Source organism: Schistocerca cancellata, chromosome 7 (assembly GCF_023864275.1).
Source record: "Schistocerca cancellata isolate TAMUIC-IGC-003103 chromosome 7, iqSchCanc2.1, whole genome shotgun sequence".
In the NCBI taxonomy this organism is placed as follows: Eukaryota; Metazoa; Arthropoda; class Insecta; order Orthoptera; family Acrididae; genus Schistocerca; species Schistocerca cancellata.
The window spans coordinates 357,676,777-357,703,692 of NC_064632.1; the positions used below are offsets into that span (position 1 = coordinate 357,676,777).

Genomic DNA, 26,916 nt, shown 5'->3' on the forward strand with positions numbered 1-26,916 from the left:
GCCAAATGGCTGAAAGAGGACAAACTATGTCGACCTCTCCTTCTGAACAAACTATTGAACTTGCCCAGTGCTTTGGATAAAAACTGGTCACTGCACATCAGCCATAATATCCTGCAAAGACTTGTGGAATTTTGTCTCCTCGAGAGAAGTACAGTACTAGTCAGCCACTCAACTTTATTTTAATTTTCCTGAGTAAATTATCCATGTGATATAATTGACTGATTTATTACAAAACACAGCCAGGATGCAGAATTCTTTTGAAATCAAATAATCCAATGTTGTCTGTGTCACACAACAGAATGCCTTCTCTGTGTAGAAGAAAAAAATCTGGATTTCCTACCACATGAGACGGTATACCTATTCACAATGAAACCTATTATAATGTCAAAAGACATAACAGGGTTGTTGCTCACTGATTGTTGACAATCTGCTGAAAATTAAGGATAGCTAACTCACGATATAACAGTATTCACATCAATAGTTGTGCAATATGCTCACGCTCTCACACACACACACACACACACACACACACACACAGCAAACAAATTACACGCAATCTAGGTTTTGCAGTTTTCCGTGCTACAGCAGAATTCAATAAAGTACAGTTTCAATTTCTCTCTTGTAAACATACACGATTCTTCATGTACTTTCAGTATTAGCATTAATGGTATACTGACATGTGGAAGTAGAGGGATTGGTGGTAATCACTTTTCATTCAAATTGAGGAGTTTGATTATAAGAAGTTGATCTGAAGTGAGTTTTTTAATAAGCAAATATATTAATATACATCAATATCTGTTCCAAACTGTCTTTTTCTCTGACACAGTGTGTCTTCTTTTTTTTAAAAAAAAGGAAATGTTTGGTACAGTCTCTATAAATTAGAACACCTTCAGTCAACATGACAACAAATGTATTAGAGATACATAAATTATTGAATGATGTTTCTTAAATTGGTAACAGAATTTACCACTTTATAAAAAAATACATGTTTAAAATAAATAAAATGAAGGAGCAGTTTTTGTGCTAATTCACAATTCGCTGTAGACGACAAAGTTCTTTTTTCTTTTTTTTATTACAAAAGTAATATATAGAGCTTTGTACAAAAGAATGCACACTCCTTAAAGCTGTGCTGCTAGAAAGGATCAAAATATTTACAACATAATTCAGTAACTGCTTTCATGGCAACAAATACATTTTTGCAGTAACTGATGTATCAGTAAAAATGAATATAAAAATTCGTACAGCAAATACAACTGCTTTAAAATAAAAAAGGAATTTTTTTAGACTTTTCCTTTCTCTTGCAAACAAGCTAGCTCTCTTTATGACCTGTATTTATATTTTAACAAAATTATTTCAAAAACTGTACACGTTATAGGAAACATTTTGATTAGTAAAATAGTTTTCACAAGCTCAGTCATCTTCGAAACATTTTCTTTGATTCTTCAGTACTTCCAGCCACCTTAAGAGAAATGAAGTTATTTCGTGACATACAAAACTGCACAGCTGCTAGTTAAGATGAATCGTGGAACTCTTCCCCCATTTCAATGCTTCCAAGATATCCATAGACAAAACCTTCGTTTCCTACAACTTGCCGTAAAACAGACAATCAAGGCAAGAGGGGGAGAACTGCCCTAAGATTTGCACAATCAAAATACTGTTTATCATTTTCAGTCAGTAAATTTGATTAGAATAGTTTAATTTGTTAAACATAATTAATGAAGGTAGAAATATTGTATTTTCTTTTAAATGAGCTCCACCAGTGAGCAAATAAATCACAACAGTGTCAATTTGTTAATTGTACATAGATTGTGTAGTAGTGAGAAACACTATACACATGGACGTAAAAAATGGCTTTCCTGGCAAGGAATACATGTTACCTAAAGCTATAATAATAATAATTACAAAACAAATTCATTGATGAGCATGTACAATGAACAAACTTCAGATAAATAACACATACGACACACACACACACACAAATGAATAGGTTACAGTTTGTTACAATGAAAAATATGATTGAGTCTTTTTCACAAAAGAATATTATGGCTTGTGGTATGGTCCCTTATATAAAAAAGGAAAGAAATCAGTGGAAAAACAATATGAAACATTAGAATGTAGACAGCACAAAATATACACAGCAGTAAATTTGATTACAATTCACTGCCTGCAGTTCAAAGAATTCTTCAGGGCAACAGGAAACTCAATTCCCTATGCTCATTTCAGCATAGGAATATGTTTGTATTTCACATGAATTACCATATTCTATGGATTTGATTAGGTTACAAATTGAAGACTATGGGGTACAATGGTTCGTTCACTCCTCTAGAGTCTGAAAGGAGCTCGCTTTTCCGTTGGTGTGCTAGCAGAGGAACCCTTTCGCGCTGCTGCTGTTCCTGTGTCTGATGCTCCTGATGACCTCCGTGTTATTTTGGTGCCACTGGAAGGAACACCTGGAACTGGAGTGCTTGAACCTGATGGAGTTCGTGCCCTGTGAAATTAAGTTGTTGCTATTAGTAACACAGTTAGGATTTGAAATGAATAATGGGCAATAGGTATGCAAAATCTTTAATGTTTTGTCACGAGACTTGGGGGTAATCAATTTTAAGTGTTACAATTATAGTTTAACACTATTCATAACTGATGTTTAAGAACAAATTTTTTGTTTCCTCTTTTGCTGCAAAAAGTTTAGCTATCACAAATATGAATAAGCACAGTAAATTTCAACTAAATTACAACTAGAAGTAAACTGACGAGATGACACAAAATTAATGCATTTTAAATAAAATGTTGTTCCATTTTCTTGTATTCAAAATTACACTCGTTGATACATCCGTATCAAAGGCATTCTTCGACAAGAGGGAAAAGGACAGTGACAGCTACTGACAAATATAGTAACATAATTTGCATTACCTATAGAAGCCCTTTATTAAAACAGGGATGTTAGAAGACGTGGAGGATCCGCTGTATTGGAAGAAATTATTAAGCGTTAGTTAAGCAGTTCCAATGTAAGTGTTCATGAATTTTTAATTTCAAAGTTTTATGCAAGTTTTTTTTAACAATTCCAAATAAATCGTTTTTTGAAATAAATTTCATGAAAAACTGTTAGGACTAAATTTAAATATTTGTCATTACTACTTTACCACCAGAAAAACACTAAGGACACAACATCCAAAAAGAAAGCACCTTTATACAAGAACAAAGAGAAACAATTAAAACACTCTATTTACAAATATTTGTTAAGGCTGCTTATAGTAAAAGAGAAAAGCGTTAAGTATTCAAATACAATAACATGCAGTAATAAACAATACAAAGCTATCATTGTCAGAGCTACAAGTAGACAGCCACAACTGATATGGAGCAAAACTACACTACTTGTTTCAACGATGACACCATTGTTCCCTGAGACTGTATGCTATACGTTAGCAATACTTTTCTTGATTTAAGCGCTCTTGAAAATTTTAACTTTACCTATTGCATGGTTCATTTAAAACACACCAACAATGGATAGAAAACAGCAGCTTGTTAACACTTTGCCATCCGGTGACACCACAGTGGTGTCGTGCGTGAAATAGCAATCAACGGCCAGTGACACCACAGTGGTGTCGTGTGCATAGCATCGCTCAGTGGCCAGTGACAGCACTTTAGTATCTTTTTCATTCTGTTGGTGTTTTGTTTAGGTAACAATGAGTTACACACGTCAACAAGTCTTTTTGTTTTTATAAGTACTTGTGCACTTTCATTATGGCAAACAAAAGAGACAATACGATTATTTACAACGCATGCGCGGATGCCTTGTCTGACATTCCGGAAGACTTGGCCGATTGGGAAGAAGACATTAGATATAAAAAAAAATGAAAGTGAAGCAGAATCGTCGGAAGAATTCGGCGAACGCTACAGTTGCCAATTGATTCAGATGCACTGGATGAAGAAGACAGACTATGATTTACTGAGGACCAATAATAAATTTGAAGGCTCTCCAGGTCCACACATATTTCCCAAAGATACACAGAAGGTTGTGGATATCGCAGAATTATATATTGGGAATGATGTATTTGAATATATTAGCAAACTGGATCTTAAAAAATCCCAAATTTGTCGACATTATGGGACCCGAACTTAGAAAATGGTTTGAGCTTGTTTTCCTTATGGGAATTGTAAAAAAAAAAAGCAATCGATGATTAATGGTCAACAAATCTGTTGATGGAGACACTGATATTTCGCTAAATGATGTCCCGCAACCGATTCAGACAAATAATATCGTTTTTACTTTTTTCCGATGACAACAATAAACTGAATAATGCCGAGCAGCTTTTCAAAGTGCAATTCATAACTGATTATTTTTCCAAAAAGTTTAAAGAAATGTTTAATCCCAGTCAAAACATCTCAACTGATGAAGGAATGATACCGTGGCATGGACAGTTAAATATTAAAGTTTACAGGCTGTCGAAAATTACGAAACACGGCATACTCATTTGGATGCTGTGTGATTCGAGTACGGGATACATTTTCCCATTAAAGATACATTCCGGTGCTGGACAACCTATAGCAAAAACAGTGATGAAACTATTGACACCCTCTTACGGAAAGTGGCATCACCTCTACATGGATAATTATTATGCCAGTGTAGAACTTGCAGAGAAGTTACTTGAAAAGAAAATTTGAGTTTGTGGAACGATTCGGCAAAATAGAGGATTTCTGGAAAAATTAAACGCGCAGAAGTCAATGTGTTTGAAGTTTGTCATCAACGAAAGGTGACAAAAGGCCGGCGACAAACCAAGTAATCTGAATTAGCGCTGCCAGTGTCAAGTGAATAAATTTATGCGAGACGTGTGGACAGCAAAGTGTTAATATAACAGCCTTGGCATGCAAATAGTTTATGCCTGTGGAATTTGGGTGGAAAACTAACTCAATTCCATTCTTAAGCACAGACAATGTCAGCACAGGAAAAAGCTAATTTTCTAACCTCAGCAAATTGCTAAACCTGTTGTTACTAATAACCAACTGAGTCTAAACTTTTAATATCAGATACTTCATGACAAAGGTTGTGGAAAATGAAACAGAATGGTGTAATATATACAACATAATTTAGGTAGCCAGCAAACACTTGGCCATCTGTTATTTCACACACAATTTTAAGCCTGACACCTCTCATCTCTCTTATTAATAAATCTAATATTAATCCAGTAGCTACAAGAGACTGTACTGACTCCCTTTTAATTTTTCCCCATGGAAAATGTCAAAGATGTTTATCAATTTTATATATAGCTCTAGTCTGAACTCTGTTCCAAAACATGTACCAGAACGAATTGTGACACTACCTATTTTCCCAATTAGTTGGGCTTTATATGCAAATTAGGATAGTGCACTACAGTTATCTACCAGATTTTTTTAAATTTGCCACTGAACCAGTTTACCACAGAACACTAACATTGAAAGTACTAATAGTGGCAGCATGAATTTCTTAACTCTTTGGTAAGAAAATTATGGAACCTGTGCACATTAATAGCCACTTGAAAAACACAACTAATTCAGAGTTTTAAAGAAAATATAAAGAAGATTAAAAGCATGGGTTTCATGAGAGATGACAGTATGCTTTGGTCAAAAGTGCTACTTAATATTACAATATGCTGCTTTTGGTTAGTAATAATCATAATAATAACAATACCGGCCAGTTCACTATTCTTTCTGGAGGCATGAAGGCAACATTAAAAACATTACCATCATTCCTAGCCCAAATTCACCATTCCTTTACTGCTCTTTGCCAGTCTGTTATGATTTATGGGAAGAAATCGTGACCCACAATTTGTAAATTGCAATATAATACACAAAATCACTACTGTCATGTTCATAGCACACAAGAACTATCCAAGAAATCTAATTGTACCTGAGATCATTTCTTGTTGGTTGATGAGTAGTGACCAATGATGTCTGGTTTCAAACGCAGCTAAACATTGTGATGCAAAGTTGTCATGTTTACACAGATTCAGCAGTGCAACATGGCTGATCCATAAGAAATGCAACCCAAAAGAATACATCAATTTCTTGAAGAAAGTGATTTGAGTGATACTGATGGTGAAATTGATTCCAAAAACAATAAAAGCACAGAATCTGATGCGTGTGAGGACAGCGATTGTGTCGACAAAAAACATTTTTTTCCTCAGCAATCGAGACACTGTAGCAGAGCCAGCAAAAGTATATCGATAATTACTGATGAGTGGAACTGTGATAATGTTTGTCATAACCCTTACATTACCAAGAGCAGCACTGATGGCGATATTGATGTTACTTTTCGCAGGTCCCTATACCAAAACCCATCAGAATTAAACGTAACTGATCTGTTTTTAACACCAAAGTTCTGGGAGTAGTTGGTCAAGGAAACAAATTTAATCTGCACATAAAACACATGCAGAAACAACTGTAAATGTGGGACAAAGAACAATGGTTGGCAAAGCACGCTGGTTTCCTGTGACAGTAGATGAGATGAAGGCCCACTTTGTGCTCTGCACACTTACGTCCCAAAACAAGAAACCTTCTGTACAAGATAATTGGTTGAAGAGAAAATGAAGATTCCTATTTTTGGTAAAACCATGCATTTTAGGAGATTTAAAGCTATCTCAAGGTATCTTCAGTTTGCTACTGACTTTGCAGATATAAAAGCATGACAAACTGAGGAAGGTCAGACCTATTAATCTTCTTCTTGACAGACTTCAGGTGGTGTACAAGCCTGGAAAAAGTTTTTTTTATTGATGACAGCCTGATGAAGTTCATGGAAGATTGTCATATGTACAATACAACCCTCCTAAGAGGGGAAGATCTGGTTTAAAAGTACAGAAAGTATTCTCATCTGACAATAGATACTGTTAAAATTTATACAGGTCTTGAGGCAAAAAAAGTATTCAGCACCACAATAAGAGAGAAAGTTGTTTTGGATTTGTGAGAAACTTTACTGGATGAAAGGAGAACTGGTATAGTTCTCCCACCTTGTTTCCAGGGCTATTGGAGAGGAAGACTTATGCAGCTGGAACTGAAACACCAAACAAGAATGCGCCAACACAGTTCAAGAACTCAGTGCTGAAAAAAAGCAAACTGACTTTTGCATCAGTGAGTAAATTTCTAGCTGTGAAATGGATTGCATACTGCCAACCATTCATGACTATGAAAGACAGCAAGAAGTGGGAAGACTAAGCTGAAACCTAATTGCATCAGTGATTACAACAAAGGATGGACAGAGTTGATGCACACAACCACTGCTTAGCAACTTAAGTCTTTCATGAGAAGATATGAGAAAAGATATAAGAAAAGTATATTTTTATATGTTAGACAAGGCAATTCTCAATGCAAGTATAGTACACTATACGATGAACTCCAGTAAAAGAAGAACGAGGCTCTCAGATTTTTGTCTCAACCTGGCAGAAAAAAATTCTGAAAAACATTAGATTTCCTGATTACAGGTTACAGATGCCCATGCCAAGGAACAAGTCCATTAAGACTACAGGAAAGGTACTGGGGACAATTTCCCACAAAAATAACCTCCGACTATAAAAAAAAAAAAGCAGCACTGTCTAGAACATATAAGGTCTGTTACAACAGAGGACAGTGTGGGGAATCCTGCTTTGAGTGTGAAGAGTGCATGATTTGCCTACACCTGGATAAGTGTTTATGCTTTATCACACTCAGACAAACTATGTATGATTATATTTCACAGCAGAATAGAGAAATGCAATAAATAGACTGCTCTAATATACCTTACAGTACATTGCTGTAAAAATTAGGAAAATTGCTGAAAAATAAGTGTACCACTGTGTCATTATGTAAAAAAAAAAAAAAAACTGTACACCCATGGGTTACACACACACATTTGACACAAAAAGAAGTTTGTGAAGTGCACATAACAGTCTAGTGTAAAGAAAATCATTGATCAATTTATGATGGTTGGTTGGTTGGTTTGGGGAAGGAGACCAGACAGCGTGGTCATTGGTCTCCTCGGATTAGGGAAGGATGGGAAAGGAAGTCGGCCGTGCCCTTTCAGATGAACCATCCCGGCATTTGCCTGGAGTGATTTAGGGAAATCACGGAAAACCTAAATCAGGATGGCCAGACGCGGGATTGAACCGTCGTCCTCCCAAATGCGAGTCCAGTGTCTAACCACTGCGCCACCCCGCTCGGTCATCAATTTATGAATATTAAGAGTTAATAACAAAATAATAATTAAAAATGTGGTGACTTCAGATTATTAATAATGCTACTTGGAAAGTACATACAACATATTAACAATACAGGATATTATATTGATCCTAATCAATAATTAAACCCACCTAAATTGAACTGAGTGAATACTTAATTCTCCAAAAATTTCATGAATTCAGCTCAACCCAATGCAGAAACCAACATCATTTAAACATGCAGTGTTCCAAGTAATGGCAACAGCAATATGTTCTTTCTTGCCCAAATGGCAATGGATAAACATTCATAATATTTTACATCAATGTAAATATTTCTATATAATCACACAAATGTGTTTCTTTCCCTGTTTCATGTGCATTTTACAAGATGCAGACAATGCAGTACTGTCTTTACTGCTCTATTAGTACAATGGAAAAAGAAAAAAAATTACAATGTATTGCAAATGTAATATATAATTCCACCTCATGAAATGAGTTAGTTCTTTTATGAGAAGACAAAAATAAATAGCGGTACAGAGGAATTATTCCAAGAAAAAATATTTTGCAACTGTGTGTTTTTATTTATGAAGAGTCCCCCCACCCCAAACAAAAAAATGGTTCAAATGGCTCTGAGCACTATGGGACTCAACTGCCGAGGTCATTAGTCCCCTAGAACTTGGAACTAGTTAAACCTAACTAACCTAAGGACATCACAAACATCCATGCCCGAGGCAGGATTCGAACCTGCGACCATGGCAGTCTTGCGGTTCCAGACTGCAGCGCCTTTAACCGCACGGCCACTTCGGCCGGCCAAAATTTCTTTCACTTAGGTGCGAAAACAAATTTACCATACCTGAGAAAACAGGTCAAATAAAAGGACTATATATTAAAATGAACGGTTTTATTTCTTTGCAATGAAAAGGAAATACTTCCCACTTAGTGAAAATTCCTCTGTCATCAGATCAATAACACTAATATTAAACACCAGTCTGACCATAAAATAATGAAAAGTAGAGGGAATGCCACTCATATCAATAGTGCTAGGTTAGCACATTAAGTCATCAGATCAATAAGACTAATATTAAACACCAGTCCGACCATAAAATAATGAAAAGTAGAGGGAATGCCACTCATATCAATAGTGCTAGGTTAGCACATTAAGTTTTAAGTAACAGTAGGAACACACACAAACATCTGCAAGCGTCAGCTCCCAATTTATTTATTACTAATGTGTGAAAACACACGCACCACATGCAAACCTATGTGCAATTAAACAGATATGAAACAAACTAATCATGCATATCAGAATATAGGGTTGAATTTATGGAACATCAGCTTCTCAATTACTAATTAATATGTCATCATTTCAATTTATCTTTTTCATTTCCCGCAACTAGTTAAAAGAGAATATCACAGTCAGGTAGTACCTTTATTGTAAATGAGCAATTTGAAGAACCCATAACACCTAAAACCAGCCATTATAATTGGTAAAATGAAGAAAATACTGGTGTGGATGGGGGGGGGGGGGGGGGGGGGGGGAGTGTTGGTGGTCTGCCTCATATCCTGTAATAAAGTTATGCACTGTTTGTCCCATATAGAACTTATTACAATTATCACAGCTATTTTTGTAATAGTCGGTTGTGCGTATTATAGAGTCTTGTGAATACTGTGTTACAGGTTAATCTTAGGCATATCAGAAGTATAAAAGATAATCTCTTTTACAGAACACTTACCTGGTTTTTATCAAAATGCTCCCCAAATACGATAACATAATAAACTAACAATTCCTTAGTGTATACTCTCTCTCTCTCTAATATAATTTCTTCATTAATATTGGCATTTTTAACGTTGTTTTGTATGTTTTATAAGGGTAACACCAGAATGAAGATCATTGTTGGAAGCTTCTGTACTCAGGTAACCAATAAAATGTTAAGCTTCTCTTGCACAGGGAAAATTTGCTAAAATGTTTTATCAGGGCCTGAAAATAGGCCTTTTTGTCAACTAGCGGATGAAGTGAACAGTTGGGTGTAAGACTATCGGCTTTTGTTGGCTTACAGAATTTATCAAATTTATGCATTGAGATTTTATTAATCACTTTCACTTTAAGAAATGAATGTTCTTATTTACTACATGTTTTGTTTTGAACTTTGATATTGTTGTTGTCACCAAAATAGATAAAACCAATGTTGACATTACATCCCTAACTGATAACTTTCCTGATTAAATGAACATTGTCATTCAAGAATTTTTTATTTACGAAAAAGTTACCTAACATGACAGCATGGCAATTGGTACAAATCTGGGAGAGAATGACATATCAGTGTAGACCTAAAAACAAATCTTACAAGCCTATAAAAAGAGAAGGATGGAACTTTCTGAATATTTTAAAACAAAACTACATGATAATGGAAAGGTGTGGCAGAACATGAATAATTTTGGAGTAAAGGTAACAACTTGCTGAATAGTGGTGACATTGAGTTGTTAATGGGCACAGAAACAACACTGAAAACTTATAAGCTTTCAGATGAATTGTTTTTTGAACTAGAGGACACGTGGCCCCTACAAGTGTCAATGCACGTATGTATATTTGTACTCTTTGTACTCTAGCTTGAAAAAGGATTCACCTGAAAGCTAGCCAGTTTTCGGTGTTGTTTGTGTGTCTGTCAATTACTAGTAGCATCCACTATTGGGTGAGTTGTTACCTTTACTCCTAAATTATTTATCAGAAATCAAGAATATATATACGAATTTAACTAAACAGGCACATATACATTAGTAAATGGCTAAAATGGTCACACAGTCACCTGGTCACAACTGCAGATTGTTTACGGAATGGTTTCCATGGGCAATAAAACTCTGGTTTTTAGTACCTCATATGCCTCTCCTTTCACAGAGACATGTGCAACTAAAATCTTCTGTTCACAATCTGTGTCACTCTGAGCAAAGGAGTCTAGCTTTTTGACACTTGTCTCCACAGTCATCATCAGAAGTAGAACACAACCACAAGACCAATGACGTCAAGCGGCAAGAAGAGCTAGCAGCACATTTGAAACTGATGCTCCCACATCCCTACAAGCACCAAGCTTCCGTCTCTGCTTTCACTTAATATCCAAGTATTTCACATATTTTTTACTAAACTAAACTCCATCCAAACAGGCCTTGGAAGGCCCAACAGTACAGACCGGCTGCCTCAGCCCACAGGTGTCACTGGATCACTGGATGCGGATACGGAGGGGCATGTGGTCAGCACACCACTCTCCCAGCCGTAAGTAAGTTTATGAGAACGGAGTCACTACTTCTCAATCAAGTAGCTCCTCAGTTTGTCTCACAAGGGCGGAGTGCACCCTGCTTGCCAACAGTGCTCAGCAGACTGGATGGTCACCCATCCAGGTGCTAGCTCTGCCCAACAGTGCTTAACTTCGGTGATCTGAAGGGAACTTGTGTCACAACTGCAACAAGGCTATTGACCACGTAATTATAACTGAAGTTAAAAATTTAAAATGTGTCACAATCTATTCATTGAGCAGTATAACCTTACACTAAGCCAAGTATTTAAGTTAGAAACAATATACAGTGAAACCTCTTTATAACATTCCCCCATATAATGTTTTCCTCTATGTTACGTCCTTTTTTTCGGTCCCGACTAAAAGCCCATATAAACAATGTTAAATTTTCCTCTTTTCTGCATTTCCTCTATATTACAATTTCCTCCATGTAACGCTCATATGTTTGGAACCCTGGTCAATTATTTAGCTCTTTATAATGTTTAAGTGACTGGATGTAGATGCATCATTTTCCATTCCCTGGATTCACAGTGTGCACCGGCTCAGAAAGCCCATATGTCAGCGGCACGACCCGGTCATGTGACATGACACACATTCTGCTTGCGATCTTTTTGGCGCCATTTCAATTGATGCTTTGTATTTGTAGCGTGTTGTGTGAGCTGAGAAGCAAACAGTTTGTTTGTCTAGTAAGAGTGTGTCTTCGATATAATTTTTTTTAAAATAATCAGTGGACATGAGTGAAAAGTGGAGGAACATCTCTGTGGAAGAGAAGGTTTCTGTTATTAGAAAAGGCCTTTAATTTGATGGACCAAAAAAAACCAGGAAGCCAGCAGACTTCACAATTGAAGCTGAATATTTTACAGGTAATGAATTTAATTAAGTACTCTTGGAGGGAAGTGAGTGCTGAAACTATTAAAAACTGTTTCAGAAAAGTGGGATTCTGTGAGAATGAGATGGCAGCTCCTGTGGAAGATGTTGCAAAGTGAGTTTCAGGAATTAATAGGCAGTGACTCTGTCATTTTTGAGGACTTTGTGGCTGTGGATGACAATGTGGCAACCACAGGAGTACGAAGTATTGAGGAGCTGACTGCAGAGAGAAGCTTGGAGAATTATTGTGGTAGTGAAAGTGACAGTGACAAGGAAGATGACCCTGTGCCCTCATATACTAAGGCAGCTGAAGCCTTTGAAACATTCAGGCGATACATGATGGGCCCCAGACTTGAGGACAGAACAGTAGTTCAACTTGCTCATCTGGAGCAAGAAATGATTGCCATAGAGTCTAAAAGAAATAGAAAACAAACATGCTTGTTTGAATATTTTAAAAAATCTTAGGTATGCGATTTTCAGATTGCATGGGTTCCTAGAGTTTTATGCAAATTTAAGTTCTGTTTCATAATTTAATTATTAAAATAATTTTTTGTAACTAATTCTTTTTTAAACTGTACCATTTACTGTGTTTTTATGTAGTATGTTCAGTATATCATAAACAAAATTTGGCTCATATTCTATAAGAGGGTCAACTGAAGAATGGGATACCACCTGTCAGCTTTGGATGATGATGTCATATCTTAAGAATCTGTTATAAATTTTTACAGTACAAACTGATCCATTTACTTTCACCCATCCACCTACCGGGCCCCATGTTTTAATTACTAAAAACTAATCATTTTATACATTGATCATTTTCAATGAATATCATATTACAGTGTTGTGAAAATTTGAAATGTCATCTGGCACCATTTGTCAAAGCTGGTTAGTGGTATCCCAATCTTCAGTAACACCCTATAATTATTATTTGGAAGCCTTCCTCTTTATAGTGTTTTCCTCTATACAGTGTTCAGAATTTGTGGTCCCTTGAAAATCGTTATATAGAGGTTTCACTGTATGTTTTGAGAATGAGAGCACTTAACGAGTTTCAATAAATTTTAAACATATTTTCAAACCGTTTTGAAACTTTTCCTTGCCTAACCCCCCCCCCCCCTCCCCCCCTTTTTCCAGTGAAATAATGAAAGGAAAAACATTTTCGTACATTAAAAGTTCAGCATGAAGCACTTACTTCTTTACTACTAATTTCGCTGATAGTATCCAATACACCACAGGTCATACCTACAAAATTATGTCATTGTGTGACACATCATTCAGGATATGTCAGTGTGTGACACAACATTCAGGAGATATGACATCATACACACATGATGCTTCAAATTCACATACACCCATCCAGATTTATGTTTTCCCCGATTTCCCTAAACTGCTTGAGGCAAATGTCAGGATGGAACATTTGAAAGTGTATGACTTATTTCTTTCCCAATCCCTCCCAAAAATGAACTCGTGTTCTGTTTCTAATGACCTAGATGTCAATGGAATGATAAACGAATCTTTCACTTTTAACAGTCATTTGTAAGGTGATAAGACATCTGAAGCTAATTTATACATGGGAGTTCAGTTCTGTAAAGAATGGGAGAAAGGGGGGGGGGGGGGGGGGTTAATGATAATATCTTAAATCAGTAGATTTAATTCACAGTTACGATAGGACAACTTTGACATGAATTGGCTGCCAGTGATAGGTAAACTATTAACTGTTTAACCATATGTATCTCTACGGCTTATCTGCCATGTCTTTGAACATAATATGCTGCCACCAGCCTTATACCTTTATTTCTGATGACTCTCGCAGCAGACCACATTGAAAAAAAACTAAGAACTAACTTAATGCATTAGATACAAAACAATGAGGACATCACTGTTTCACGGGAATAGCATTTGATTCACATACCTCTGCAAAATTTAACCATGTTGGAAACATTTCATCTTACTGAAATACAATGGGTGGTTTTAAGTAATATAGATACTTCCCAAACAGCTTGATTTCATAATACTGGTACTGCCTGATGATAACTTGCACTCAAAACTAGTTGCAGGAAGATTAATAAAATGTGTTGCTGCTACTGTTGTTTAAAATGGTGTCTTTCTTTAAGTTTACAAGAGCTGCAGGACCCAATGCACAGAAATTACTCTTCGCAAGGAGTTTCTTCTTTGTTACACAATACAAAAGGGGGTGCAATGAAATTAAATACGCAGAAATAAAATGGATAGCAAACAAATGGAAGCAATAAAAGGCAGGAAAAAAATTCACAGCAATTAAAGGCAGGAAAAAGTCACATACACACATATATACAAAGAAGTCATAAACTTTTACCCTGAAGAAGCATAGGAAGGAGGTGAAGTAACATCTGTTTCTGGTGAACCTACATAAACTGGAATCCTTGAGTGTTTGCTACAAAAACAAAATCAAATCTGTGATATTTGTAGGTGAGATTTCAAGTTTGCAAGAAATTTAATATTCTCTTAACAGTGATTGAGTGTGCAGATTTTGCGAAAATATTCAAACTTTCTCAATAAATCTAATGTCAAATCAGAAAAGTTAGAGTTTTCAAAAATTGGTTTGATTAGACTCATTCAATGATTGCAGTGATTTTTTTTAAATTTAGAAGCCCAGTTTCATTTACAGAAAACACAAAGACCTTCCACTTGAGTGTGCAAGTGCTGAATTATATGTATACTCAAGTGCCCATAAAATATAAGCAGTTGTCACATATGTTGTTTGTGTTGTTGGAAATCAACGATCACATTAAAACAAATTTTGTGATAACTGTGTTCACTTTAAGACCAACAACAGTTTGGCACAACAAATACACGAGGACAGCCACAGAACCCAAATTCCAACACCACAGTCATAACCCATCTAATTCCTCTGCACAATGTATCACCCAATTTTATTTACCTATTTCGTGTGCCAGTAGACGATGATACATGTGATGCTGTGTGAACTGTTTCTAACCTAAAAATTATTATCTGAATTACAATATTATCTGTACATTCAATGATCAAAAACAAACAAAAATCTTATTTTCTTAACTTCAATATAAGAATCTGATGTATGAACATAAAGACATCTGGTACAAAGCGTAAATGTTCAACATTTAAGTTCCCTATTTCCATGGACCTAAGCGCACAACTCAACTTACAAACTGATGAATAACAAAGAGTTTTATACAGTCACTGTCTTATTCAAAATTGATGGGAGATTTTTGAAACTTTGTACATACTGCTTCATATATCCTAAGTGAGTACAAAAGAACATCATGGAGGGAAGATAATGGATAAAGTGGCAATTCTCCCTTACCATTCATATACTCTTTTTTTTTTTTGGGGGGGGGGGGCAGGAGGGATGTCTTCCGATTCCACCACATGCAATTGTTTACAATACTGGCTAATATAGTCCTCCTCTCCACTATCATTACTTTCTCTTCTTTCTCTTCATTTTTTGAGATCTAGCAAAGTAATTCCTTGGAGCACTGACCATCCAATACTATCTCCTGCTATATATCCCAGCCACCTCTAATTCAATTTTATTAGTTATCAATTATGTTGCCTCTATCATTTGTTTGCTTCTCTGCCTCTTCCAGTAATGCCCAATATAACTCCCCATTGCTTGCCAAGCTGAATGGTTTTCACATAGTAATTTCATGTTTCCTAACTGTACATCAAAACAGATCGTGAACTTTCCACTTCAGGCACATTGGATTCTTCACTTTGAAAACTCTGTTTTGTTTCACAAAAGCACTCCTGGACACTTTTACTCTTCTATTTATGTCTTTTGATGCCCATTGTTTCACTATCTTCAACTGCCTTACATAAGCACACCAGACAAAAAATTATTCAACTCAGGAGACATCACATTAATATATAGGGTTGTGAGTCATGCTTGGGTAGCTCAGATGGTCAAATCCGCGAAAGGCAAAGGTCCTGAGTTCGAGTCTCAGACTGGCACACAGTTTTAATCTGCCAGGAAGTTTCACATTAATATATCGTTATTATTGCCTCAGAACAACGGATGTGTCTACAGCATACAGATTGTGAAGATATAGAAGAAGGAGCAATACTCAGTCACCAAGAATGCTGAAGTAAACACTTACTTCATATTCGCCATAACCAGAACGAGTGAGCTCAAGTCATAGTGAAAAAGCATCACATGGACAACGAAAGAGTAGCACCCTCCACACAATGTGAGTTAAACACCTCAATGGGTCATCAGTGCACAAGAAGTCTTGTCAGATGACACAACACACCTTCAGTCAGGTAGTGTCCAGTTTCTCTGACCCACTGAAGTCATGTAGCTTTTTATGCCTCTGTGAGCAATGGCCATTTGTTAGGGACTCGACCCACAGTGTCAACTGCATGCAGTTCCCTTTGTAATCTTCACTCAGAAACTTGTTGAAACTGATCTGCATACCCTGACAACAGCAATTCCTGTCGAGTTTGAGACGAACTGTCCCTGACGTGGTATTACACTTGTTGTGAGTTATTGTCAGTTGGGATATTCTAATGACCATATTCTTATGTCATATTACTACTGCACAACTTCATTCACTGAGTCATCATTGGCACAATAGCTCCTCTCTACCACTGTCACATCTGCATATTTACTCATATTACTGCACCGATTCCAATCAATTTACTAGCACATATACACTACATCACTGCTGAGACTTATGTCAGAGGTGGAGTGTCACACAACTGGCTGATAGCCAGTCATGTGGTGCTTCACCATTTCCAAATTGACCAATGTGCTCTTTTAAGGCAATGATTAGTATTTTGTCTGATGAGCTTACATAAACTCATAGTAATTCTACAACACTGCTGTTAATTTATTCTGTCTTCTTTTTATGTAATAATTACAGTTTAAGACATTTAACCCCGCTTGAAAACTCTGTCTATTAAGTTCTTCTATTTGGCAATAGAGGCAAACGGTACAATGTTATCACGAAAATTTAGATGACCAACTAGTCTTTCACCTCTGAATTTCTCATTTCCTGGTATGCTACGATCATCATGATAATGAAAATTGGAAAATCTGTCCCAGAAACATGAGATACTATGCACGACAATTAAATGACTCGAGTGTGTTGCTTTCCTTCAAAATCAAATACTCCAACACTTGTGGCCTTTATTCTATTCCATATCCTTTACACACCATGACAACTAAGAAATGAAGGCACGTAATGGTGCCATTACTTCTCTTCAAATGTGGTATTCTGGTAACATTTAAGAATAAGAATCTTTGGTCATTCAAGGTACAACTAAATACTTTCAAAGTATCAAGTAAAATGTGTGTGTTTGTACCTCGAGGAAGAACCACTGGCAGGACTGAGAAGCCCCGTCGGCGTTCGTGGCCTGCTGCCCCCTGTCGGCGTTCGAGGCCGGCTGCCCCCAGGTGTGCCATTCACAGGAGCTGTGAGTTTACGCGAACTGCTACCAGAGGTTCCACCCCTGGCTGGTGGTGTCGCTGCAGCACCAACTGTTCGCCTCTGTACTGGAATACGGCTCGGTGTACCTTCGTCTGAAACACAAAATATGCACAATAACAATACTGATAATGTTCTGATCCTTAGTACCCACAAACTGTTTAACTACCCACGAGAATAAAATTTAAGGCAGAAACATGGCAATCGATACATAGTAACAACTTTACTCCATATGAGAACAGAACTATTGGGTGGTTATAATTAAAGTGCAGCTGCTCACAGAGATCTGGTGTGGGCTGTCATATGGCAGTGCAGCTTTGTAGTACACTAATACATAAATGTGGAACACATTTACACTGGAAAACAAATTAGCTACAATTGCGGCCACCAAACACAAATCTGGCATGTTACGTTGTTTTTATGGCAGTCCGACATCAGCACTGTCATTTGAGAAGCCATAATGTGACTGAACAGTTGGTTACTGAGAAGAGAGATTGTGTGCTATTAGTGAAACTGTTTTATATGAACTGCAGCAATGAGAGTGCTGAACTGAGATGGTATTGATGACTGAACAATCTGAGGAGATGCCCAATGTCATTAAATTGGAAAACATGAGTGAGCTTTGTGTGGCACCTGGAAGACCAAGGTACCCTTTCCCAGTGGAAGTTACTGACAAAGTTTCTGTAGATGTAACTGACTATGAACCGCATGACCTTGGTAATGCTAATGCTCATTTTGTGCGATGAGGAATGTCCATCCCATGGTCAACAGTACAGAACAGTTTGCAGTCTATATATATATTAGTACCCATGCAAGATCCGGACTTGGAACTAACTGAAACCTCATGATGCAGCACAACATTCAGAATTTGCTCTTTGATTTCTGGCACAGGTTGAAGTTGATGACATGTGGCCGGGCAAAATTCTGTGAAGTGACGAGGCACATTTTTCACTACCAGGTGCAGTGAATATGCATAATTGCCAAATTTGGGGCACTGTTAAACAGTGTGTTGCGTACTAAGAGCAATTGCACTCACTGTATGTGATTGTGTAGTGTGGATTCACATGCATTGTTATTCTTGGTCCATTCACCTTTGCAGAGGATATGTCCAGAGGGACTGTCAAGTGTACCATGACGTCTGAATGTTATCAAGACCTTCTTACATAGCATGTGATTCCTGTTGCAGAAGAGGATAACTGTGTAGAAACCCCTGTTTTCATGCAAGATGGGGCAACACCTCACATCGCTCTACTAATGAAAGATCTGCTTAACGCAAACTTCCACAAACATGTTATCTCCAATGGTTTTCCAAATGCATTACTTGCAAGATCACTTGATCTGAACCCATGTGACTTTTGGCTCTGGGTACATCTAAAAGAATGTGTTTACCTAGAACACTTTCCATCCCTACCTGATCTGAAGGCCAGTGTGCAGGAACACCTTGCTCAGATTGCCCCAGAAATGTTGCGAGCAACTGTTCGTGACATCATTTTGCAGATGCAGTACTTGGCTGACATCTCTGATACTCATACTGAATAAACTGTGTAAGCAGAAGTTAATAATAAAATCAACATTATGGCTTGCTCATTTATTTGACCTTTTTAGCATATATTGGTTCTGCATCGACACATTAGAATATCTTCCACATGATAATTACAGCCCATACTGGACCTCTGTGAGTGGCTGTACTTTAATTAAAACCACCCAGTACAGGAGGGATGCAGAGGATGAACATGCTGCTGTCTTAACAAACAGATGGCTCATTATACAACAAACAAAATTTGTGATTGAAATGATGAGTGCAGTATGTTGTCTTGGGTGGAGAGTTAGTCCCTGACAGAAGTAGAAGTAATTTCAGCCATGCCTCAGGCACGTGTTTTGGGACCTTTGTTGTTCGTATTGTACACAGACGACCTGATGAACAATACTAATAGTAATTTCTGACTTTTTGCCGAAGATGCAGTTACCTATAATGAAATACTACCTTAAAAATGCTGCACATACACATCCAGTCATATCTTGAAAAGATTCTAAAGTGGTGCAAATACTGGAAACTTGTTTTAAATGTTCAGAAATATACAACTACACACTTGACAAAATGCAGAAAAATAACACGTTATGACTACAACATGAATGAATTACAACTGGAATTAATCAATCAACATTCTGTAGTGCTACGATACGGAGTGATCGCATAGTATGAACTGTAAGTAAGGCAGGTAGCAGACCTCAGTTCATTGGCAGGATACCCAATTTCATTTGCTGAAGTAAGTATAGTAACCTGACACATTTTTAAGTAATTGATTTGAGTAGGTGTCTCATCATTTTTATTATTAGGAGACTGAAATTCAAAGTGAGCAAATAACGTAATACTCTATCAAGATTATTGCTCCATCCAAACAACAAGACCACCTTGAGTAATTCGATAAGCTCACACTTCACAAAATTCAGCAGTGAAGTTTAGAATTTAGTACACAACATTGGTATACATTCTAATGTTTCCAGTGGCGTTGCTTAAAATTATTACTAGTAGTTAGGTTATTTGATCTTTTTTATGCCCACAACTTCAAAATCTCTTTCTTTAAATAAGTTGTCACTTACATATCTCAAGAGTGATTACTTTCAAGTGCCTACACCAAAGCAGACTTTCTTCAGAAAACTTTCAACAAGAAGTATTTTACCTGTGCTGTCAAGAGAGAGAGTGGATCCGTGCCTACTGGGAGGCTTACTGCCCTGGCGACTGCCTGGTCTCGAACCCGCTCTGCTTCCTGCCTTGCTGCCAGGCAGGCTTCCTCCTGGAACATAACATACTTCTTGTTGATCTTTTCATCTGCTGACATAACTATTTTTGTCTGAAAGCTAACCACATACATACATTCAGAGCACAGGAATAGCACTTAAATACAAACAAAAGTAATAAAAAATTCCTAAACCAGTAAACAGTACAGTAATTTGGTTTAATGTAAAATTCAAGTAGTAAAAACAAAATTTCATCAAAATGACAGTGAATCAGTAGAACATTGGTATTAATTGCTTAGAACTGTGGAATACCAAAACAGTTCATGGCAGATACTTCACTCTCCTAATTATTTTTTGGTTGCCCACATTCCTTACTATCTTTAACTAGTCAACAGAAGGTACACATATTACACCACATGTACTGACAAAAAGACATGTAATAAAATCAAACTCTGACAACAAACTTGACCACCATCCTGGAAATATGAAAAGTCTGGCAAAAATAGATATATCAAATGTAACAGCCTATCTGCAAAATTGATAGAATTCTGCAGCACTATCCTTATAATTCATTACAATGCTACAAAATTAATAACAGTACGCTAAACATAATTTTTATCCATTATCACAGAATGTCAATCACAAACATTTAGAAGTAATGGAGACAACTTGCTGAATAGCAGAAGTTTCGAGTTGTCACTAAGTGCACACAAATGCGAAAAATTCGCTAGCTTTCAGAATAAAGCCTTTGTTCAAAGCATGCATGCACACACATACATGCGCCTGCACACACATACACAGTGCTAGTGGCTCGGTTGGAGGGAGCAAGTTTGTTGGCTAGGAATGCGAGGAGGGAGGGGTGACAGGTGCAAAGTCTAGGCCTGTGACGCACAGGTAGTGGAGCTGGTGGGATGTGGAACACAATGCAGGTAATGCAGAGACATGGATTGGGAGTGGGCTACAGGACAGAGGAAGGGGAGACTGTTGGGTAGTGGAAGTGGGGGCAGCGGGCTAATGGAGATCGAGACGAGTTGGGTTACAGGATTGTCTTTGAACGCCCTCAAAAGACTGCCAGCATGCAGGACAAGGGAAGTCTCGTCATTGTAGATATGCCATTCACAAATGGCCAGGCTGTATGGCACTCACATGGCACCCTCCTATGCCAACACTTTCATTAGCCACCTAGAGGAAACCTTCCTTGTCTCCCAAAACCCCAAATCCACAGTCTTCCAACTCCAGTCCTATCACAGGTTTATTCTATTTCAACAGAGGCTGGAGCACCAGTGAAAGCAGCCATGTCAAATACCAACTCTGATGCAATCAGTGCACAGTTTTTTTTATGTTGGTGCTGAAAACACTACACTCAGTTTCAAAGGCTGCTTCACAAACCAGGCAACCTGGATGCTTTCCTCAACAATTAGCATTCCTGAACTATGCAGATGGGACTTATTCTTGCAACACATCCTTCATTCCTGTAACTCTCCTGGCCTCAATTACAGTTAACCCATTGTCCTCACTCACCTCACCCAACAGTTTCCCCTGTTCTGTTCACCCCCCCCCCCCCTTTCAATTCACATCACTTCGTGTGCCACACACCACCGACTCGAGCCTTGCATGTCACATGCCTAGCCCATCCAATTGCCGGCCCTCCCTCCCGTATTCCCTACCAGCAAACCTGCAACCTCCCTCTGAGCTGCTAGCTAACCATCTCCAACCCCCTTCCTGTCTCCTACCTCTCCTGTCCTCTACCCACCCAACATGACTCAAACCCCAACCCACCCTAATCCATCTGCCAATATGCGATCCCAGCACTGTTTGTGTGACACAATGTAGGGATATTTTGTGTGTGTGTGTGTGTGTGTGTGTGTGTGTGTGTGTGTGTGTGTGTGTGTGCAAGCGCACGCACGTGCACCCTGTAGATCAACAAAGGATTCATTCTAAATGCTATCAAGCCAACTTCCTGTTTTGCACTGTCTGTCGATGACTCAATGCTTCTGCTATTCAGTGAGTGGTCTCCTTTGAGGTCTACCAGAACTTTTCAACTGAAAAGAATTATATATTCACCAAGGCCAACAACAAATTTTATCGCCTTACTTGGTTCACTTGCACTGTTATCAATAAATGCTTCATAAGCCCACATTTGACGAGTAGAAATGGAAAATGTTCCTAGTGTCATTTTTTCACAAAACTCATTTCAAATGCTATTGTGTTTTCAGTACTCTGCTGCAAGTACCTCTCTGGGGTTCCAAAGATTTAAAAGTATGAGAAGTGGTTTTTGTTGACTACAATTCCCCTCATTAAAAACCTAATGCTGCATTTCTGTACATGCAATACCACAAATAAAATGTAAAGCCCCAGCATTAACAGAACTTGGAAGAACGAGAAGAAGAAGCAGAAGAAGAAATTGTTCTTCCTGCTATTTTGTCATAAACTGACATTTCTGAGAATGGCACTGTCTGTGAAATACAAGTTGATTCTTGCAAAGAAGAAAACAACGACCAGCCACTGTTATTAATGCTATTTATTTACAGTTACCATCACCAGTTGCAAACCAACAGGTTCATCTTCAGGTGGCTATTCACATTTATGTTATATTGTTGTCATTTACATTAGATGTTGGAGAAAATGGTCAACAACTAATGTAACATAAACTGGCTATTTGTGTAAATCTATAGTGTTAGTAACTGTGTCCTTGCAAAAAACAATTTAAAAAACTTTCTTACTGGCACTTAGATCCGTTAAGTTTCCTGGCATGGCACATGGTATGTTCTTAATAAAGTACTTATATTCTAGCTTGTCTCATTCTTATTTGTGATGATGTGATATTGCAATATCTTAATTGTTCAGATACAAATTAGTTATGTAGAAACAGAGATACATCATTATTTCATTTTCCTGACAAATGTTAGATGTGGCACTTAGGAATAAAGATCAATAATTGAAGAGTAGAAATGGAAAACTTTCTCTAAGTATTGAGATTTTCCTCAACATTAAACAAAACTTTCAGGATCATAACAATATTTAATTATTATTTATTTAATGATATATATTTATTACAAAAAACAAAAGTCAATAAAAACTAGGTACACATCAATAAACTTTTGAGATTACTGCTACCAAGTTTAAGGAAAATCATTGCGAACATCAACTTTTTTCTTCAGTATTTCACCTTCCTACACTCTAGCACTTCAGGCGTACGTAAATATTCTTCACAGGACTGTTTTTATGATACCTGGTGTCAAGCTGGATCTAGGAGGAGCAGACCCCTTCCGCAAAGGCCTTGGCAGAGTGCTTTCATTGTCACTCAGTGAGTCAGGTGTCCGCGCACCACCAGAAAATGACGAGCGTCCTGATGGTCGACCCATAGGTACACTGCGGGCACTTCTCTCTCGCACCTAATTTTTGAGTATCAAAGAAATAACTGAGTTATGCACTAACCTTCATGCATGATAGTATAAACACATATACACAAAATAAAATATATAAATAAATAAAATTGAGAGGCTCCCAAGATGTGCAATGGTGTGTTAGGACTAGATTAGTTATTTTTGATACTTTTAACTATCTTTTCACTGCCAGATTAATAGAAGTGGAAACAAAATTTTACAAGATCTAAGAAATTAAATGACTGACTGACTGACTGGTTGACTCATCAGGCTGGCAATACAGGAATCTAGCCCACGACTCTTTTGGCACCAAATATAGTGTATTGCTACTGTGGAAACTTACTAACACCATGCTCTTTTTAATGGTATGCATGTCAACGTGAACTTCAGTAGTTCATCATTCCATCTTCCAGCTTTGGGAATTGTATTAGCTGCCATTTGAAGTCAGGCCTAAAGCCTAATTTCATTTCTATGCTTGTTCTTTCAGTTATGTTAATGGTAATCATCAATTTTTCCAAACAAAAATAGCGATTTTTAAAAAAGGCTATAGAAACGATGTAACTGGAGTGGAATGGTGACACAGTACGTTCTCATTATCAATGTGTGTTTATAGACTGCATACATTACGACTGCCAGCAAGCCCCTCACAACTATGTTCTGTCCAAAGCTAACTCTTACAAAAAGGTATGGCAAACACTTCTACCATGCTTAATCTGACACAAAGCTGAAGTCTCTTTATTTGAGTTACATCACAATATAATCTTTTCCTCTATTTCTTCAACTGTTCTACATATTTCACTCATAAGACATGAAGTGGCTGAAGTCATACACATACAACCATTAACAAATGCTCACTCAAGTAACTGATTGTGATTTAACAGAAGTAAAACTTTGGATAATATTAAGGTGCATTTGGTCTAACCACATAAAAATCATTGAGCCCAAAAAATGAAATATCATATGAGTGTAAAATATGGGGGATTTTATAAATGCTTGTCCACATCAACACCACTGCACATCCTCAAAACAGTGCTTTTAATGTAAAAATATTTAACATATAACAAAAAAGGAACAGTAATATAAACACAGTTTTTTCATGACATTAAAATACATGTTTGTTATTGCAACAGACACATGTAGGGAGAGAATAATATGTTTGTCTAAGGAAACTACCATATAATTTGCTATTTAAAAAAAATGCAGAAGGAATAGGGTGAGAGGTGGTCGGTGAGGAATGACATCAACTATAACACTTTCTTTTATTAAACTTGTCACTCATAGATAATCTTTTCCTGATTTAACCAATGCTACAACTTCACAGTAAAAATTACAATGAGACAGAACAATCGCGCAGTATTATCCTTTAGGAGGCAAAATTCATAGTAAAGCTCATGCAAACATTCAAGAATAGAGTGTAATAATCAAGCTTTTTAGAACTAAAAGTTTCCCTCTTCAGAAAGGACAAAGGAACGCCTAGTATAATAGGCACTTCTGAACTCCCTTGCAATCTGTTGCCACAGTTCTATCAGTATTTCTGGGAGGTAGAAGAAACATTTGCTCTCAAGAAGTAGGATTTATATTTATGTAGTCAGCTAGGACAGTGTACTATTTGCTACTTTAAGAATTCCTGTAGACACTAATAGCAATTTTGCCTCCTGAAGGTAAGTACTGGCCACACATTCTTTCTCATTACAATTTTGCAAGTTTTCTTGACTGAATTGTTGAGGAGGTGGGGAATGGGGGTGAGAGCTGTGGCTCAGCAGACAGGGAATTTTATGTATGAACTCAAGCACATTTTACAATGCATCAGCCTGTAAATATATTATGCTAACCTGAAGAATGAATCTCTCATCAGCCAGTTCATAATAAATCTTACTGTCCTTTACCAATCAAGGAACGCTTTGTACTATTTTACATAATTAAAGATCATTACATCCTCTTAAAACACTGATGTGAACACCCAACTTGACTGAAGAGATTTTCGTCATCTGGTGTGTTGAAAATTTGGTCCCCAATTGCCACAGGATTTAAACAAATACAACAAAGAGCATAAAGGTGCAGTCATGATTTTATTACATTCAAATCTGACATTTGTTTCATTATTATATGTGCAACTTTCTGCTTATTCTTGTTATTCATCTTACTTTTTCAATTATTGTTTCTCTTATTTGAAGTTACTGTACTTCTTATACATCTTAGGTTCTTCTTCCAGTATTTCAGACACATACTGCACTGTTAATTTTTCACATAATTGTTGTGAGGGCCTGAAGATGCAAAACATCTGCTATCTCTTAATATTTTTCAGTGCTACACACTGAGTTGGCTAAGTCATGGGATACCTCCTAGTACTGTGTCAGACCTTCTTTTGCCAATCGTAGAGAAGCAACTCGGACTCAACAAGTTGTTGGAAGTCCCCTGCAGCAATATCGAGCCATGCTGCCTCTTATGGCCATAGTTAATTCCAAAAGTGTTGCTGGTGCAGGATTTTGTGTGCAAACTGACCTGCTGATTGTGTCTCTTATATGTTCGATGGGATTCATGTTGGGTGATATAGGTGCCCAAATCATTCGCTCAAATTTCCCAGGATATTCTTCCAACCAATCGTAAACAACTGTGGCCTGGTCACATTGTGCCTCAGCATCCGTGAAAATTTCGTCTTTTTTGGGAACATGAAGTTCATGAATGCCTGCAAATGGTCAATGATTGTTACAATTGGACCAACGGACCCAGTCCATTCCACATAAACACAGCCCACGCCATTAAGGAGCCACCATCAGCTTGCTCTGTGTCTTGTCGACAACTTGGGTCCATGCCTTATGGGGTTTACACCATGCCTGAATCCTACCATCAGCTCTTACCAACTCAAATTGGGACCTATCTGACAAGGCCACAGCTTTACAGTCATCTAGTCAACTGATATGGTCACGAGCCCAGGAGAATCACTGCAGGCGATGTCGTGCTGTTAGCAAAGGCACATTCATGTCAGTCGTCTGATGCCATAGCCCATTAAACTAAATTTCACCGCACATTTCTAACA

At 37.3% G+C, this 26,916-nt stretch overlaps 1 protein-coding gene across 1 annotated transcript in view; it reads right to left on the reverse strand.

The window, feature by feature from the left end:
* Window positions 1-743: 743 nt before the first annotated feature.
* LOC126092273 (microtubule-actin cross-linking factor 1) overlaps window positions 744-26,916 on the reverse strand; it is a 497,641-nt gene continuing 471,468 nt past the window's right edge. The window contains exons 92-97 of the mRNA XM_049907790.1: window positions 23,726-23,888; window positions 20,436-20,549; window positions 17,633-17,849; window positions 14,646-14,723; window positions 2,911-2,961; window positions 744-2,488 (exon numbers count right to left, since the gene is read on the reverse strand). Coding sequence (XP_049763747.1) covers window positions 2,323-2,488; window positions 2,911-2,961; window positions 14,646-14,723; window positions 17,633-17,849; window positions 20,436-20,549; window positions 23,726-23,888 — 789 coding nt within the window. The 3' untranslated portion in view covers window positions 744-2,322. The remainder of the gene's footprint in view (window positions 2,489-2,910; window positions 2,962-14,645; window positions 14,724-17,632; window positions 17,850-20,435; window positions 20,550-23,725; window positions 23,889-26,916) is intronic.